This window comes from Poeciliopsis prolifica, unplaced genomic scaffold, assembly GCF_027474105.1.
Source record: "Poeciliopsis prolifica strain line A6 unplaced genomic scaffold, Auburn_PproV2 SCAFFOLD037, whole genome shotgun sequence".
Lineage (NCBI taxonomy): Eukaryota > Metazoa > Chordata > Actinopteri > Cyprinodontiformes > Poeciliidae > Poeciliopsis > Poeciliopsis prolifica.
Window position 1 is genome coordinate 3776845 of NW_026562412.1, and position 16416 is coordinate 3793260.

Sequence of the window (16416 nt, forward strand, 5' to 3'; positions counted from 1 at the left end):
CGTTTGTAGTGTGTGTTTGTGTCTTTTTCTGTACTATCTGCACAGAAAACATTATTCTTTTAAAATCAGACTGCACATTTGGGTGGGATTAACATGGCTGGCACTCTGACGTGTGAAAGACCCGCAGAGCCGCATCTGAGCCTACAGGGAGGACAGATCACAGGTGAGGAAAAGGGAATGAGAAAGTACAGCTGAGCAGAGGCAAAAAATTTTTGCACTTTTGCAACAGAAAAGAGGAGAAAAAATGCAGCCAAAGAAGGAGTGAAGTTCAACGTGCGGTACATGACAGATTAGAGGAGAACATGGAAGCGTTAGCTCCGAATGCTTGGAAGTTTGGGTTTGAGCTCTTTGTGTTCACAGTGGACCTTGATTTAATTTCAATACAATTAAGGCACGCGGTGAATGCCAAGAGAGAAGCCACAGTCGACCCTCACCTGCAGCATGTAGGCGACAGGACAGGGCTGCACAGATTAACGCGCTTCACAATCCAGATTAACCACACACGCCAGAGACTGCACGCACAGATCGAAGAGGAGCAAATGTATATTTTAGGACACAAACCCTCAACCACTGGGCACTGGTGGGTTAACATACTGGTTCCCATATTGTCCCAGCAAACAGAGCCATAGGAAGCATTGCAGTGTCACTCCTGCAGCCAAGTGGACATAGGGATCACACTGGGGGGATTTGCCATGTGGTGACAGTGGGACACTTCAAAGGTCTGTGTATTGTCTTGTGAGAATACACTTCCTTGTGAGGCAAAAAATAATAATAATACTGCCAACTTATGGAAAGCAATAAATCAAACTCCTGCTGTATATTTGTCTTGTAAAAAAAACTTAAGTCATCCTCCTGCATGTTGGTTTATAACTTTAGCTTTGATTTCAGCTGCAACATGCTTACCTGCATCTGAAATGATCCATTTGGATTTTTGACTTTCAGCATCACACTTGTGTTTTTCCCTTCTTTGAAACAATTCAATAAAGTCATCATTTTATGGACTGAATTTCTATCTGTAGTATTTCTTGTTAAAGTACAAAGAAAATCCAAAATAACAAAGCCTCAAGTAATTTTTGATAATGAGCATAAATTATTGCATTAGATAAAAGAAAATCACAGCCCTATATCAAATGATTCAAGCTGCAAATCGCTGCAGGCAACAAAGATGTGAGCTGACCTACATCCTAGATGATGGCGGCAGAATATGCAGATGGTACAAAAATAAGAATTTTTTTTTTTAGTTTTTAGGTAAAAATTCCTTATTTTAAATAAGTTGACATATATAATTTTTTCAGATCACACACAACAGCAGCTAAAAACTTCACTAACAAATTTATTTACAAGCAAAAGCCGTGCCTTGTTTTAAAAAAAAAAAAAAAAGCCAGCTATATAGCAGGTCTATATCTACGCATTTCTATTCACATGCATTTATCTCCTCACAATAAAAGTGTGCAGGGGGTGAGCGTTCCACATATGTTGAGACAGAGGTCATCAACTGTTTTCAGGTCCCTCTGCCTGTCTGCACATTATGCATTGTCACAATGCTCAATACAATTAGGAGACATGCGGAGGGGGATGCCGAACACATCAAACACTGCAGAACCCCTGGTGCTGGAGAGCAGGTGACCATATACAGACGGCCCTTCCCCCACCTCCGAGAAAAATGATCTCCCAACATGACATCTTTTTTTTTTCTTACATATATGCAAGTAAAAAGAGGTAAGAATATGCCACGAGGCCTCCATGTTCAACAAATATTAAAATAAAATAAACATAAATAGCGTAAAATAGACGATTCTGAAACTTTCAACTAACAATAAAATGCATTGATATAATAATATTCTCAGAAAAAGATTTTGCGATCTATCCTTTAATGCAAACTACATTATGATATTTAGAGGATTAATTTTCTCATTTTGATTTGGAGATAATTTTTTTCCAGTAAAATGCAGAAGAGAGAGGCAATCTAATTTAGTCACGTAAATAGAGGTCGGGTTGGCGACATGGCGAAGCGTCACTAATGGAAGAAAGAGATGGATGCCTTATGATAATGAGGGGAAAATAAAGCAGAACCATGACCTTGCAGTGCAAAATGAACCCAAACCGTGTAATACGTCGCTCGCAAAGGGATCTCATGAGTTGAAAATGTTTTCTTTGGATCGATCTCGTCAGGATTTAAAATATATATACATAATTATATCTTCACTCATAGGTGCATGATAATTCTGATTTTATTTTATTTTTATGGATTTAATTCATTTAAAGATAGAAAACGTAGGTTGAGGATGCCATCTCAAACACCATCACAAACTCTCCCATCATGTCTGTTAGTTTGCTGCTTCATCTCCGGCATGCTCTCAGCATAATATGCACTCAGTGGGATGTTCCAGAGCTGACCCTCCTCCTCCTCCTCCTGCTCTTCCTCCTCCACCTCCAGCACCACTTTCTCTTTCTTCCCCGCCGCCTTCTCCGTATGGGGCATCTCCATGCGCCCCTGCTTTATGGCTGCTCATTTGCATCCCAGGAGGGGCTGAAAGGCATCCCCAGAGACACGCAGATAAGGGTCACAGGAGAACCCCTTGAGGGCGGCACGTTTGCCTCGCACACACACCCTCCCCCCCTACCACAACACACAGACGACACGTGCCATGGAGCTCCCTCCCGACACACTCAACGCTCACCAGCCGTGGCTCTTTTATCGGCTGTTGTCACTTTGTTAGATGCCGTCCATTCACGATAAACTTGCCTTTAATAAGGGTGAATCTGATTTCCGAGGGTTATCCCGAGCACTGGGCGACATGGACTGAAAGTTTCATCATGATATTTTGCTGTACTGTTGTGATAATAAAAAATTTGGGGTGGGCATTTACTGTATTGTTTATTATTTATCATGCATGCCATTATAAGAATTTTGATTTATTGTTCTTGCAATAAATTATTATTAATGATGTTAAAACCCCCAAAACTGTCCCTATAGAGGGATTGTTATTTTTAATACTGTCTTCACTGTTTATTTAATGAGAGTGTAGATTAATATCATTAATTTGAAAATGTGATATTGTGTGCAGTCACACTTCTGCATGTAATGCTCATCATTATCACAGCGGTACTACAAAATACTGAAGTAAAATTTTAAGTCGATATTTCCCATCCCTACGATAAATGTGATAAGAACGTTTTATATAACTGAGAGTGAATGTAGACGTTTGTGTGTTGTGGCGAAAAATTACCTCACGGGTGAAGCGAGTCAAAATGCACCAACACAACGAATATAATACGGCATTTAAAAAACAAGCACTTGCTGAAGTTTGGCTATATTGAGGCTCAATGCACAAAAAAAGGACATCCGTAGCAGCCAGACAGCAGGTAAAGCAGCGCACAGCGACCAATGCTTACCTGGAAGAGTATCACTGTCAGAAAGCAAAACAAATGAGCCAAAAAAATTAAGCAAAAAAATCAACAATCATTCCAGGCAATCGGCAGTGATCAGCAGAGATCAGCCTCCTTGATGATCAATATCAGAATCGGCAGAAAAAACCTGATCGGCTCATCCCTACAGCGTCTTCTACACCGAATCATCCAGATGTAAAGGCAAATTAAGCCTAAAGCCATCAGTGTGAAACAACATACAGCGAATGTCAGAATGTGCACAACCTTGTTAAAAAGGTCACATTTTTGTAGCGTAAAAAAAATTCTACAACCATAAAAACAATTTTTTCCCCAACTTTAACGCGGCATGCCAAGTGTACAAGTGAACTAAAAAACATTGGTTATTTATAAACAATTTATACTTTTTTGTCAGTTTATGAATAACTCGACTAAAACAGATTCAGTTTTTCCTCCTACAGAATAACAACTCTCCTGTCATTGCCTCTGATCTCATTCAATCATCAGAATTGACAGAAGTCACATCCGGGGTACCTCAGGGTTCCATCCTCAGGCGCCTCCTATTTAGCATACATGCTTCCGCTAGCTCACGTTATATTAAGTAATTATGAGATTAGCTACCATGCAGGTGAGTCATAGCTCTTTATCATAATGTCACCAGGTGGCTAAATTCATTCAAGCAGTGAAGAGAGGCATGAAACAAGTCAATGCATGGATGTGCCAGAACTTGCTGCAGTTCAGCACAAACAATGTAGTTAGCTACTGCAGCTAAAAACGACTGCTCAGGCCCAAAAGCTGGTGGAAAATATGTTTTAAAATACTTTTGTCAGTTGATAAATCACTGGATGGCTTAGCACCAGAATACTTTAGAGCTGTTGTTTTTCCCATCAAGCTTCCAGACCAATCAGGTCTTCAGGTTCAAGTCAACTCTGCATTCCCAGAATCAGAACCAAACAAGGGGAAGCAGAATTTCATTTTATGGTTCACCAATATGGAGCACATTTCCAAATAAATTGCATAATTGCTGAAACATTGAGCTCCTGCCATTGGTTTGGAGGGGCCTAAAAACCCAAATATTGAGACCAAATATTCTCAAAAAGCCTAATTCAGTTTGTTTCTTTCAGATTATAAAGCTTTTCTCAATTTTTGATCAGATGACACCAGTAGACTTTACACAGCGTCGCTTACCTCATAACTCGAGGCCTCGTGTCCAGGAAGAGATGAACTGAAGGCGGCTGGAGAACTTGGCAGGGTAAACGAGCCTGTGGCGCCCTCTTGCGTCTTCTTCGACTATTACAGGAACAATTTTCGAGAGAAAATGGCGGAATGTGGATTAATCACATATTTATAAGAACAGCATCTTGTTTGCGTCTTATTTTACAAAATGTCATTTTCCACCAATGAGTGAGTGTATGTAAGTTTTTTAATCAAGCTGAGTCACCACATTTCATGCCAAAAAATAACCGAAACGATCCGAAAAACGTAGTTCTAGGATGTATTTTCAATTTGCCTTATGCATGTAGGAGATGCATTATTCCTAACAATTATGAAAAGTTAAACCCGGACAAATTCACAGCAGATGTTTGACTTGAACGCCTAAAGAACACAAAGGTACGTCTGCAAGAACTGCATTCCTGGTTTGATACACTTAGTCCAATAACCGACATGCACCAATGCAAAGGTGGAATTAAACCAGTTTAAACTTTACTGCTTTAAAGGAGAATAAGTGCAAATACAATTACCTAATGAGAAGCAAAACCCAACATAACTTTGTGGAGCATCTTTATTATGCCACAAATAAAAGCCAGTAGTTCTCAAGGTTTCCTTTTTTTTTCTAAACTGACAATGACACCAAGCAATGCATGGCTGGAATTAATGATTTATTATGAATGTCTGACTGAGCAGAAATAAGAATCAGGGAGTGTGGAGGACAAGGTGACAGAAAAGTGGAGCAGTAGGAAAGGCAAAGCAGTTATAGAGCCTCCATCTTTTGCAGGCTGATTATAATTGAGCAGAAAAAAAAAACATTAATACCATGTATAAAACAAGCTGAATAAAGAAGCCACTTTCAAGTCAAACATAAGGAATGCACACAACTCTGCTGAATATACCACATTTATTACTTTTGAACTGATTAATAGAAAGAGTGGAGGCAAGGCCACTCGCATCAGTCATAAGAAAACGGAAGAAAAAAAAGCAGCCCATAGCAACAATGACTCAACTTCTTCAAGAGAAAGAAAAAAAGGCGTAAATAAAGTCTAATGAAGACTGTTAACAGACGGCCCCATTTTTTCCCCATAAAATTATACAGTGAGCAAAAGCTCATCAACTTAACATGTTCTCTTAATTTAAACATTTAACCCCATTCCTTTGTTTTCCTGCCTTGATCCTCCTCAGCCCACCTCCCCTACACACTCCGACAACATGTGAAAACACAAAGGGCTTTTCTTTTTTTTTTTTGTTTCAACCGAACATCTGTAGTCCTCCTAAACAAAAACATGACAAGCATGTACAAACAGAAACTAAAGTGAGAATAGTTGGCACCAGCCGTCGGTGAGGAATCCACTGTGGGAGAAGTTGCTCTGGGTTTCTTGGTTGACGATCTGAGCATCATTTGCAGACAGGGTTGCTTTTAAAGATGAAAATCTTTCCACTTCTTTTTTTTTTCTTCTTCTTTTTTTGGGGGGCAGAGCGGGGCGCTAAATTTTTTCTATTTGTTTTCTGTATGGATTTTTGATCATTAAGGTTTGTGTGAGAATTACAGACTCAAGTCTTGGACCATAAAAAAAAAAAAAAAAAAAAAAAAAAAAAACGGATGCAGATCCTTGCATTTACACAAAAAAAAAGGAAGAAAGAAGGAAAAAGCAGCATACACAAGGAAAAAGCGTATGTAGTGGAATGGGGTAGGGCAAAAAAAAAAGAAAGAAAAGATTTCAGCTAAGGATGCTATGCATTTAGTTGTAGTCCTATGAATAATCGTTTCCTTTTTACTACAAGTTCGAAGTAAGTCTTTAAAGTCAAAAGAAATCAAAGTCTTCATTTAGTTTTTTTTTCCTTTTGTCCTTTGTTAAATCTTCACCCCTATTAGAATTTCTTAGAGATCTGAATGTAATAATGTACTGGAGCAGACAGGGTTTTAGGAAGGGGCATTGCAGTCCTTTGACCAAAGCACCAACTGTTACTTGACTCTTCCTTGGCGCTCCTGAAAAATAAACAAAGCAAGAAAAATAATTAAACAGCAATAATTATAAAATAAAGTACAACAAAACTGTTTTGTCCTTCCATTTCCAATGGATTATAACAGAAGGGGACATGTGGTGCATGTAAACAAGCAGATATAGACTGTATACTGTGAAGAGTGGCGTATCAAATAACCGTCGATGTAGGTAGAATTTAAAAGCAAACACATTTTTATTAAAAAGTCAACGTATCAGGGCATAAAACAACAATACATGTGCATCAAATTACTCCTGAGCTCAAGCAAAGTTACCTGAAGCCTGTAATGACTCCTGTTGCTTGGGTTGCTGGGATATGGCTCAGTGCCTTGGACCTCCACCTGTCAAACACAGCACAGAAAACTGAGCACAACATAAAAAATGTGGTTTCCTTCTATAGACTTCAGTTATACCCAAACATTTTAGATTAAAAAAAACTTTGATACTGTAGAAATAATATTGGTTGTTCTCCAGAGATATGGAGTACAATTAGAGCAGTAATCCAATACAATGAGAAGTTAATATTTCCAGAAATTTATGAAAATAAAACTATTTCTAAGCACTTATTTAAATGTTCAAAATGACATTCAAGAAATGTAAAACTACACAGCGAAGGGGGAAAAAAAAAGATGCATTTTGGACTATAAAAGTATGTTTCCAAAAGTCATTCATGTACATTTTAACTGTAAAATTGTTCTGTGTGCAAACACATGGAAGAAAGGAATAAATATTAGATTTTATCAGATACCCCAAACTGTGAAATAATCCAAAATCTGCTGCTTGATACTTTTATTTATCATGCTTTAAATCCACTATGTAAAGATTAAAGTGCAACAATGGTAAAATAAAGATAGTATTTCACTGTTTCATGGTTTAATCCAGTTCATTGTAAAGCCAAAAGTTAAGGTTAAAACAAAAATTAGGGAGTTAAGCTTCTGGACTATACCTGAAGATGTGTACAAATATTAAATACACACGCCATATTGTCAGTTATGGCAAGTACCTACTGCACATTGGTAAATTAAAATATCTAGAGATGGGTGCGATGCATCATGCCTATTTTCTTATTCCATCACTCTGTGGTCTTTAGCATTTTAGCCAAGGTTATTTGTGTCCAGCGTGAGCATCTGCTGCCATGAGACTCCAACTAAATATTACATTAGCATGTAAAATGCAAGTTCATATCACTTATTAACCAACAATTATTGCTCTCCAAACAGTCCTTTGTAACATATTGCACACACTCATGTTGCGATGATATTTTGTCCATCTGTATTTCCTGCATATAAAACCACCACCAATATGGCAGCTAAGCTGAAAAATAAACCATGCAAAGTCATTTACACAAAGTATTTCCAGTTTATAATTTGACTTATGACTAAAATATTTAAGAACTGCATAATACTTTGCTATATTGTCATGTGTTTGCATATTAACACTGAAAAGCAGTAGCTGAAGGCTAATATACATCAAGTGTCGTCAATATACACTTTGAATGCCAATAAGGATAAATACAAGATTTACTGTAGCAGATTTCCACAATTGACAGATTATGATGATCTGCCATAGGTCAGAGGTCATGAGTAAAATGAAAAGTGGATTTCTTGTGATACTAGAATCATTACATTTACCTACAAGTTTTTTTTTTAATATTGTGCAGCTCTAGTGATAACAGAAGGGATAAGCAAGTCATAGTTAAACGTAGAAGAAAAATCAAACTCGTAACAAACTTTTCATTCTGTATAATTTGACAGAAAAATGCAATATTTAAAGACATTCAGAGTTGAACAAATGTTTTATTACACGTTTCAATCATGTTAGGAATGTGTTTTACCTTTTTCACACACTCTTCCTCCTCCTGACGCTTCTCATAGTGAGAGAAGTCATCGAAGATGGAAGTGGTGTGTTTATATCCAGCGATGATCTTTAACACCTGCCTGGCCTTGTCTAGCGGTACCTCCTGTGTGTCCCGAGAGTTGGTCACTGGTTTGTTTTCGTTGTTCTCTAGCCGAATGTGCCTCAGCTGACTGTTGGGAACGTCTTTAACAAAGATCCAGCGCACGTCGAAGCGGCCCTTCCACTTGTCCTGCGACCACACGCCAGCAGACGTGTTGTAGTCCACCGGTGAGCGCATCTCTGCTACACCGCAGAAGTGCCCGCTACCGTTGACGCTGAACAGAAGATAAAGCGGCCCTTTACCCGCCAACGAGCGATAAGCGGCGTCGAGCCGTTTGTTGCCGTGCTCCGTACTGCACCAAATGTTGTACTTGATGGAGCGGTGGATGTCGTCCTCGGAGTAGCTCTTGATGATGAACACGCGGCCCTGCTTGAGGTTCCAGTCGAAGTCCTTGGGATTGTAGTTGTTAACCATGCGCAGCTTTTCCAAAACGGGGTGAGGCTCGGACGGGACTCCAGGAACCACACCAACGCTGGAAGAGGAGGGAGGCGACTGGCCTGACCCGCTTCCACCGGCGTCTCCAAACCCATTAGCCCGGTTACGCGGAGGGACCCAGCGAGTTGGTTGAGAAGGCTGCTGCTGTTGGTGGTTTGGCGGCGGTGGACCCTGGGAGAGGGGCTGGGGTATCTGAGCCATACCTGGCTGTCCAGTAGGTGGAAGATGATGCTGCCCCAGCTGGGAGACAGGAGGAACCAGCTGTCCATTGCTCAGAGGCATTTGTGGGTTCCCTGCAGCTGTGGCTCCAGGCTGCGGAGAAGCCTGATTAGGCAGCTGCCCATTGGTGGGAATAGAGGGCACCTGCTGAGGGGTGGCAGCTTTGGGCATGTTGCCCTTGTTGTCCCAAGTGCCAATGTCCATGTTGTGTTTAATGGGCGGAGGAGGCAAATTGGCACCTGCCATGCCACCCTTGGTTTTAATCTTGGGCTGAAGCTTGGCGGGTTTGCTGGCGATGTCGGCCCAAGAGGCCGGCTTGGCTGGGGCAATGGAGACAGGAGGCATGCTGGGAGGTCCAACAGAAGATACAGGGCCCAAGGGCCCTCCACCAGGCAGCCCAGAACCAACCACCTTCGGAGCCATTTCTCCATTTCCACCAGGGGCAGCACCACCGATTTTAAGACCCGCCATGCCCTGGTCCAGGCTGTTCATGCCAGGTGCCTTGTTGAGGGGTTCGTTGGCAGCAGGTGCAAATGGAGACTGTCCATCAATCATGGCACCTCCAAGCGAGCTGGGGGCATAGGCATAGCTGCTGCTGTAGCCAGAGCTCTGCGGAGTCCCCGACTGACCCTGAGAGCTGCTGTTGCCCCATGCAGAGAAGTCGATGCCGCTGGGAAAAAAGTTGAAGCCGTGCTGGCCCAGGAACGGGTTGCTCCCCAGGGGACCAGGCTGGCCGAACATTGCATCTGGGAGGTAGTGGGGTTCGCCATTGCTCAGCTGTCCATAGGAGGCCAGGTAAGGCATAGGAGGGTCCCCACCAGTGGACCACGCTGCCTCATTCAGGGAGTAGGAAAAGCCAATGGAAGGACTGTAGTAGCTGGGCATGTACGAGTCCGACATGGCCGTATAGGCATTGCTCTATAACAGAAACAGACAAAGTATTAATAGTGCTTCAAATAAAACTCAATATTATTACTGCACATTTATCATGTCAAAATTCAAAATTTTTCCAAAATCTAGCAATTTTCAGCTAATTTTTGCAGTATAAATACAAAATTTCACAATGAAGTCATTTGGAGATACTTCCACACTGACTGGACTCTGTAAATATAAAAAGAAAACTCTGAGGATGGATAAACTGTAGCAGATTATGCCAACAACAGATTGAAGGATGGATACAATTTTTACACCAAAAAAAAATCAAACCCCTAAAAAATAACACTGGATAAGACTTCTGGTCCCAGAATACCAGTCTAGTCTAAAAGCATTACCAAAAGGGAAACAAAACAGGATTATAATGAAAACACAATCTCCTCAAATATTTAAGCACCAATAGGCCTTCAGCATCTCTCACATATTTTGTAAATTCCCAGTAGAGAGGTTGCAAACAAACCTTTGCAACCTCTCTCCAAGATTTTGGTTAAAAGTTTTCAGATATAAAATCCTTCAGTGTCCTGTTAGAAAAGCAAATTAAATGACACTCTACAGGTTAAAAGGCATAGGATGACTTTTTTTTTAATGAATGAAAATGAATCAGTGTTGCCCCAGATAACAGAATTCAATTGGAAACAAGTTTTAAGTCAAGTTTCAATTTTTATTACATGCAAAATTATTTTTATAAAATTGAACCCATTGTAGGCAAGTAGGTAGGTAGTTTTTGCGATTTTTTTAAATTTGCAAATGCCACTTCCACCATTGTCAAAAAAGAATAAAGATAAGTTTTTTAATAATGCATGAGGAAAATGTGGTCATGGTGGTCAGCATGATTCATTAACTTCTCCAACATCGGTCAAGTACTCACCTGTCTGGCCTGAGTATTCAGGTAAGGCTCAAACTCATCGTCATTCAAAGTATCCTTTTGGGTCACAGCTCCGTTTTGCACTGAACAGAAAAAAATACAAACAAGTTTGTGAATTTGATATAGAAACGTTAGTTTCAATTTATATCATCGTGATTACCAAGATTATACTAATCAGATGATGAGGGAGCAGCCTGAGCAAGTTAAAAGTTAAAAGATGTTTTGATGTACTGAAGAGGCAGGCTTTGTTACAGTTAAAAAAAAATCAAAATGATGTAAAAACCCATGAAAGCCAGAAATGTGAGTAAGACGACAATAAAGTGAAACCTAAGACACAAGAAATGTCAGTTATTAACTGCTGGCTGAATCTGGGCTGATAGTTCTGTAAGGGTCACAGGATTTGCAATTGCATAAGTGATTAGATAGGGAGATAATGGAAGACTTGATTCAGAAAAAGTCTGCCAAATTTGTTTGTGGGTAGGCTATTTTTTTTTAAAACGCTAAAGTTTTTAAGTACTAGTAAAACAAAATCCAACTCATCTGGCATCTGATTTCCAACCAGCAGGGAAAAAACAGTGTCTAATGGTGCTGAGATTAGCAGAAAAATATAGTTTCAATGCTAGTGCTGGAAATCATTACACACAGTGTGAATGAATGACATTTAATATGCAGTATCCAACCAAATATTGCAACCATCCAAGCAATGTTTTATAATCACAATGTTTCATCAAAACTACGATGTAAAGTTGATCTAAAGCAAAACTTAAAATCAGTAGCAGAATCCTGCTACTGATTGCTACTGATAAATGTGCAGTAATAATAGACACAAGTCTATTGTGACTTTGAAAGTAAACTTTCTGTTCAAAATGTCTATATTACCATTTAATAATGACATCCAGGACTTTTGAACATTTTATTTGACTGATGCTTGACAATTTTTCATAAACAATCTCAAATACAGCACATCAATTAAAAGTTGATTTTTAAAAATCATTTCTAATTTCATTGTCCAATAAATTAAAGCCTCAATAATTAATTGTCTTTAAACTGATGGAATGCATAAAACTTATTAAATAACTATATAAAAAATAAAAATTAAACACATTTTGTGATGATTTTTTTTTTACATTTTGGGTTGCAACCTGTCATTTTGGGGGGACACAATTGCTTGAGAATTTTGAATTTAAACACTTTAAACCTTTATATACGTCTGTGCCATTTGAAGTTGGTTTTAAATGAAATCCTTTTGACATTCAACTCTTTTGAAAATGTTGACAGCAAATTTTTACTGAAATTTCTTCTGGGACCCCGCTAAACACTACGTATCTTCTGGGACCCCGCTAAACACTACGTATCACAGTAAAGATTGATAAACCTAAGTGAACTTACAGAAAAATTAATTTAAATGTAGACTTGTAGCGTTAGCGGTAAAGTGGTGGTAAAGCATGTGTACAGACGTCGTTTCGGGTTAACTTAGCAAAATGCTAACATTAGCACGCTACCAAGCGACAAGTCCTTTCAACTTGACGGTCTCTGCTAACATTGGCCATAGAGAATTGAATGCAGATTAAACACAGCTAAAATACCATTTAGTGTATGCTGTACAATCAGACTGAGTGGTTAAACATTGTCTTTGTTCAGTTCTTTGGTCAGAAAAGCGTCCAGTCTAACCAGGAAAACGATGCCGACGTGAATCATTTTGCTATTAACATTAGCAAGTCAACGCTACCTGTAGGGAGCCTTTTAAAACTTGAACTGAAAACGCTCCAGAACTGGGTTTACTTAAACCAACGTTGCGTATTTTATATATAAACCTAAAATATACGTAAAACTAGTTTGTGATAGAGATACAAGGGCCTTTTACCAGCAACAAGCTAACAGCACTCACGAACGCAGGATTTTCAGAGCGTACCGCACGTAAGGAGATCCGTATTCACAACCCCAGTCAGTGAGTAGCTCTTACCTTTATTAGCTTGGCCTTTCGGTCTCTGGATTGGGTCCAGGTGATTCATGAAGGTTTGATTTATGAGAAGAGAGGAAGGGGAAAAAATAGATAAAGAGATGTATTTTCACCAGTCAGTTTGTTTTGCAGGTGGTCAGGCCTACTGCACTACTGAGCCACAGCCGCTGTCTCGAAGCTAAGCTACCTGCGCTAGCCGTCGCGATGCTGACAAATTTGGCCCTCGCAAACGTTCAGAAAATACCTCTTTTTACCTGTTCAAGAAGGCTGCTGGCTGACATGTCTTTCCCCCCCCAAGGCCTGTGTAACTGTACTCTCTCCTAATTAACAGCGGCGGGGTGTACAATTTGTCCGGCTATGAAGGAGTTTCAGGCAAGCACTCTTATCTTTCTACAGAGCCTGGTTTCTACACAATGGCGGGCTGCAGTTTGCTTGACAGACTCCTCAACATGGCTGGGCGGCCCTCGTCAACTCAGAATGACATTTATTCACTGCGAACACGCGCCCCCTAGTGACTGGGAGGAACAATATACGAATGGTCCATTAAAGAAGGGTAGAATACCCTAATTTGTACTCAAGAGGGAGAAGCAATACCTCAAACAAATTAGGGTCTTTCTGCTTGTATTCTTTTATCTTCTTTTTTTCTGTTTAGAAAAAAGTCAGAACCTTAAGATTAAAGTCAAGTTAATTTCACAATTCTCACTTCGGGAATTTTTAGAGAAAAAATTAGAATTCTAAAATTAAAACCAGAATTCCTTTTTTCTTCGTGGCTCTAATTGTTCTCTGTAACTTCAACATAGTGTTACTAATATGAAAATGAAAAGTAGCCACCTAAGGAATTACTCAAGAGTTTATATATATATATATATATATATATATATATATATATATATATATTCCATATAAAGGCTACTTTCAACCTAAGTACTGAGTAGGATTTTACCCGATTATGATGTAATCAGATATACAAAACATATAGTTTTGTGTAACTTCTAATATTTTAAATATTGAAATGACAAGTATAAATGAAAATAAAACTTTTCATTTAAATACTTATCCAAGACACTTTAAACATGTATAGGAATTTGCAAAGCATTTATATTTTCTAATTTTGTCACATTGCTACACCAACCTAAAGTGCATTTTATCAGGATTCGAGGTGACTGACAAAGAGAAAGTAGTGCGTAGTTACAAATTAGAAGAAAAATCATAAGTAATTTTAAATTTTATGCAAATAAAAATCTGAAAGTGTGACCTGCATTTGTATTCAGCCCTCCTGGTACTTGGTAGAATCATATTATGGCGCAATTACAGCTGTGAGTCCTTTTGAGCAGTGACGTCATGGAGACAGGTGAGGCAGAGAAAAATATGATAAAATAATTTGCTATTTTCACCCTGTGGTTTACACTGTAAAGTATTTATTTTTTTATTTAGCTTAACCAATTTTGATAATTTTTTCTTAAAATTTTTTGCAATTTCCTATTCAAATGCTCGGAAGCGCAGCTGGTGAGGCTGGGCTTAATTGCACTGGCTGCCCTTCTATGGGAGCCTGTTTCTCCTCAATAACATGGCTGAAAAACATTTAATATATGAACTGATTTTTTATAATTTAGCTCATATTATGTACAGTGTTTTTTGTTTTTGTCACCAACTGTGTGTGTAACGTGTTTGGTGAGCTGAAGAGCGACCAGAAACGGCATAGAACAGACAGGAGGCGAAGCAGGCAGTTCTCTTGCCTCGTGGCAGGGGGCGCTCATGATCCCAGACATTGTGACTCCACAACTGCAGAGTAAGAGCCAGTAACAGCGAGCTAGCCGTACAGTAAAGTGCAGCGTTAAAGTCATAGTTTTCTCCTCTTACCACAGCAACCACTTATTAATAATCGCAAAAATAAACATTAAGCCTAAAACCATACTACTGCAACAGACTGAATGTTCTGGCTTTTGTGTGGGAAATATGTCAGTGTTTGTTTTAGGGGTGTTTAAATGTATGTCAGTTGCTATGGCAAAGAGTCCTAATGCAGAAACATTGCACAAACAATTTTCATTCGGTTCCACTTTGTTCACTGTAAAAATAATTTAAATATAGATATTTAAGAATTGAAATTAAATGTACAGACAAGGCTATGAATACTTTTACAAGACAACACATGCTTTTCAGTAAAAAGTTTTCGTAAGGTAAAAAAAAAACATTTAAAAATTATTTATTATCTGTTATTTTGTAAAAATAAGAGCACACGCCCTCCTCCAGATTTCATATGTTTTTGGGAGTGAAATATTACATAAAACGTTATTGAGTATAAACAATAAAAACATTTTGTACTTATTTGTTACTCACAGTTTCAACAGAGAAGGTACATATTGAGTGATTATCTCCGCTGAATCTCAAGATCACCAGAACCAGAAAGTTTTGAAGGCTTTTTAAGTGACTTTAACACTTTAAGGGACTTCGGATCTATCTAAATGATGAATCTTGCTTACAGTAAAGTAGATTAATAACCTAACTGGTAATGATGATTCGAGAGCCTTTGCTGTAATGGCATTCCTCTGCCGCTAGATGGACCCAGAGACACTTTTCTAAGTAAAAACAAAGTTAAAATGAGTTTCAATTTGTGCTTCTTATTATTGATGAATCAAAATGAGCTCTGTTTGTTTTAGTTTTATTTTTTTTTGACTCACGACTAAGTGAAAAAATATGTCGCTGCACAGGTTCTGACCATATGCGGAGGGAAATGGGGGCATGGAGGACACCAAGAAAACCATGCTTTCTTTTGGCGTTGAAGGAGAACAGGTTACTACTCCATCACAAAAAGGCAGGTCAGAAGAACATAAAAGGATATGTTGAATTAATTTAAAAAAATCCCAGTTATTGAGTCATCCCTCACAAACTTACCAATCAAGCACACTTATCTGCATAGTCCTCTTCATTTTCCATCAGGCAGTTATTCCTAGTTATTGCCATTCTTGCTTTTCTATCTATAGTTATTCTTTCCCTTAGGTTAAAACAGTGACACCCTGGATTCATTATGAATGGCCTGTGTCCAATTTCTGATCAAATGACTCAAGGACAAGAATAACGCCCTGCAGGCAACCCACCACAACCCAAACACACATGTACATCAAACCATTTTTGAAATCAGGTATTATATTTAAAATCTTAATTTAAATGCAAAACCCAGCAAGTAATTACAAAAAGCAGAATATAAGCAAATATAAAACACATTAGATCAATGATTAAACATAACTGCATGAACATTATAAGATACACAACTGACTGCACTCAGTGCATCAGTGTGACAAATTGGGATGGCAGATCAGTAGCCGTGAAAAGACATTTGACTTGTTAGACATGCTTCAGACAGTAGCATGGCATGCCTATATCATATTCAGCCTTTCAACTCTCAATCATTTTTGGGTGCATGATTTTTTTTCCCCCCTTCTCTCCA

The 16416-nt window shown here is 38.8% G+C and overlaps 1 protein-coding gene across 2 annotated transcripts; it reads right to left on the reverse strand.

The window, feature by feature from the left end:
- Window positions 1-4792: 4792 nt before the first annotated feature.
- On the reverse strand, window positions 4793-15390 carry ythdf2 (YTH N6-methyladenosine RNA binding protein F2). Of its 2 annotated transcripts, none has more exons than XM_055053181.1 (6): window positions 15309-15390; window positions 12975-12999; window positions 11015-11094; window positions 8437-10131; window positions 6878-6943; window positions 4793-6589 (listed from the first exon to the last, which is right to left on the reverse strand). In XM_055053181.1, exons 4-6 carry the CDS (start codon window positions 10111-10113, stop codon window positions 6566-6568), a joined length of 1767 nt encoding a protein of 588 aa, XP_054909156.1. In that variant the 5' UTR covers window positions 10114-10131; window positions 11015-11094; window positions 12975-12999; window positions 15309-15390; the 3' UTR covers window positions 4793-6565. The 2 variants fall into 2 exon arrangements, with proteins under 2 accessions (XP_054909156.1, XP_054909155.1); XM_055053180.1 differs by lacking the exon at window positions 15309-15390 and adding an exon at window positions 13226-13423.
- Window positions 15391-16416: the final 1026 nt, after the last annotated feature.

What these genes read in the sequence shown, in the direction of transcription:
- ythdf2 (XM_055053180.1), bottom strand. Translation starts at nt 13,252, where the DNA reads ATGTCAGCCAGCAGCCTTCTTGAACAG. An exon ending in CCAGCAGCCTTCTTGAACAG is followed by an intron (nt 13,000 to 13,225) that starts GTAAAAAGAGGT and finishes GACCCAATCCAG; the next exon opens with AGACCGAAAGGCCAAGCTAA. An exon ending in AGGAAGAGTGTGTGAAAAAG is followed by an intron (nt 6,944 to 8,436) that starts GTAAAACACATT and finishes TGTGTTTGACAG; the next exon opens with GTGGAGGTCCAAGGCACTGA.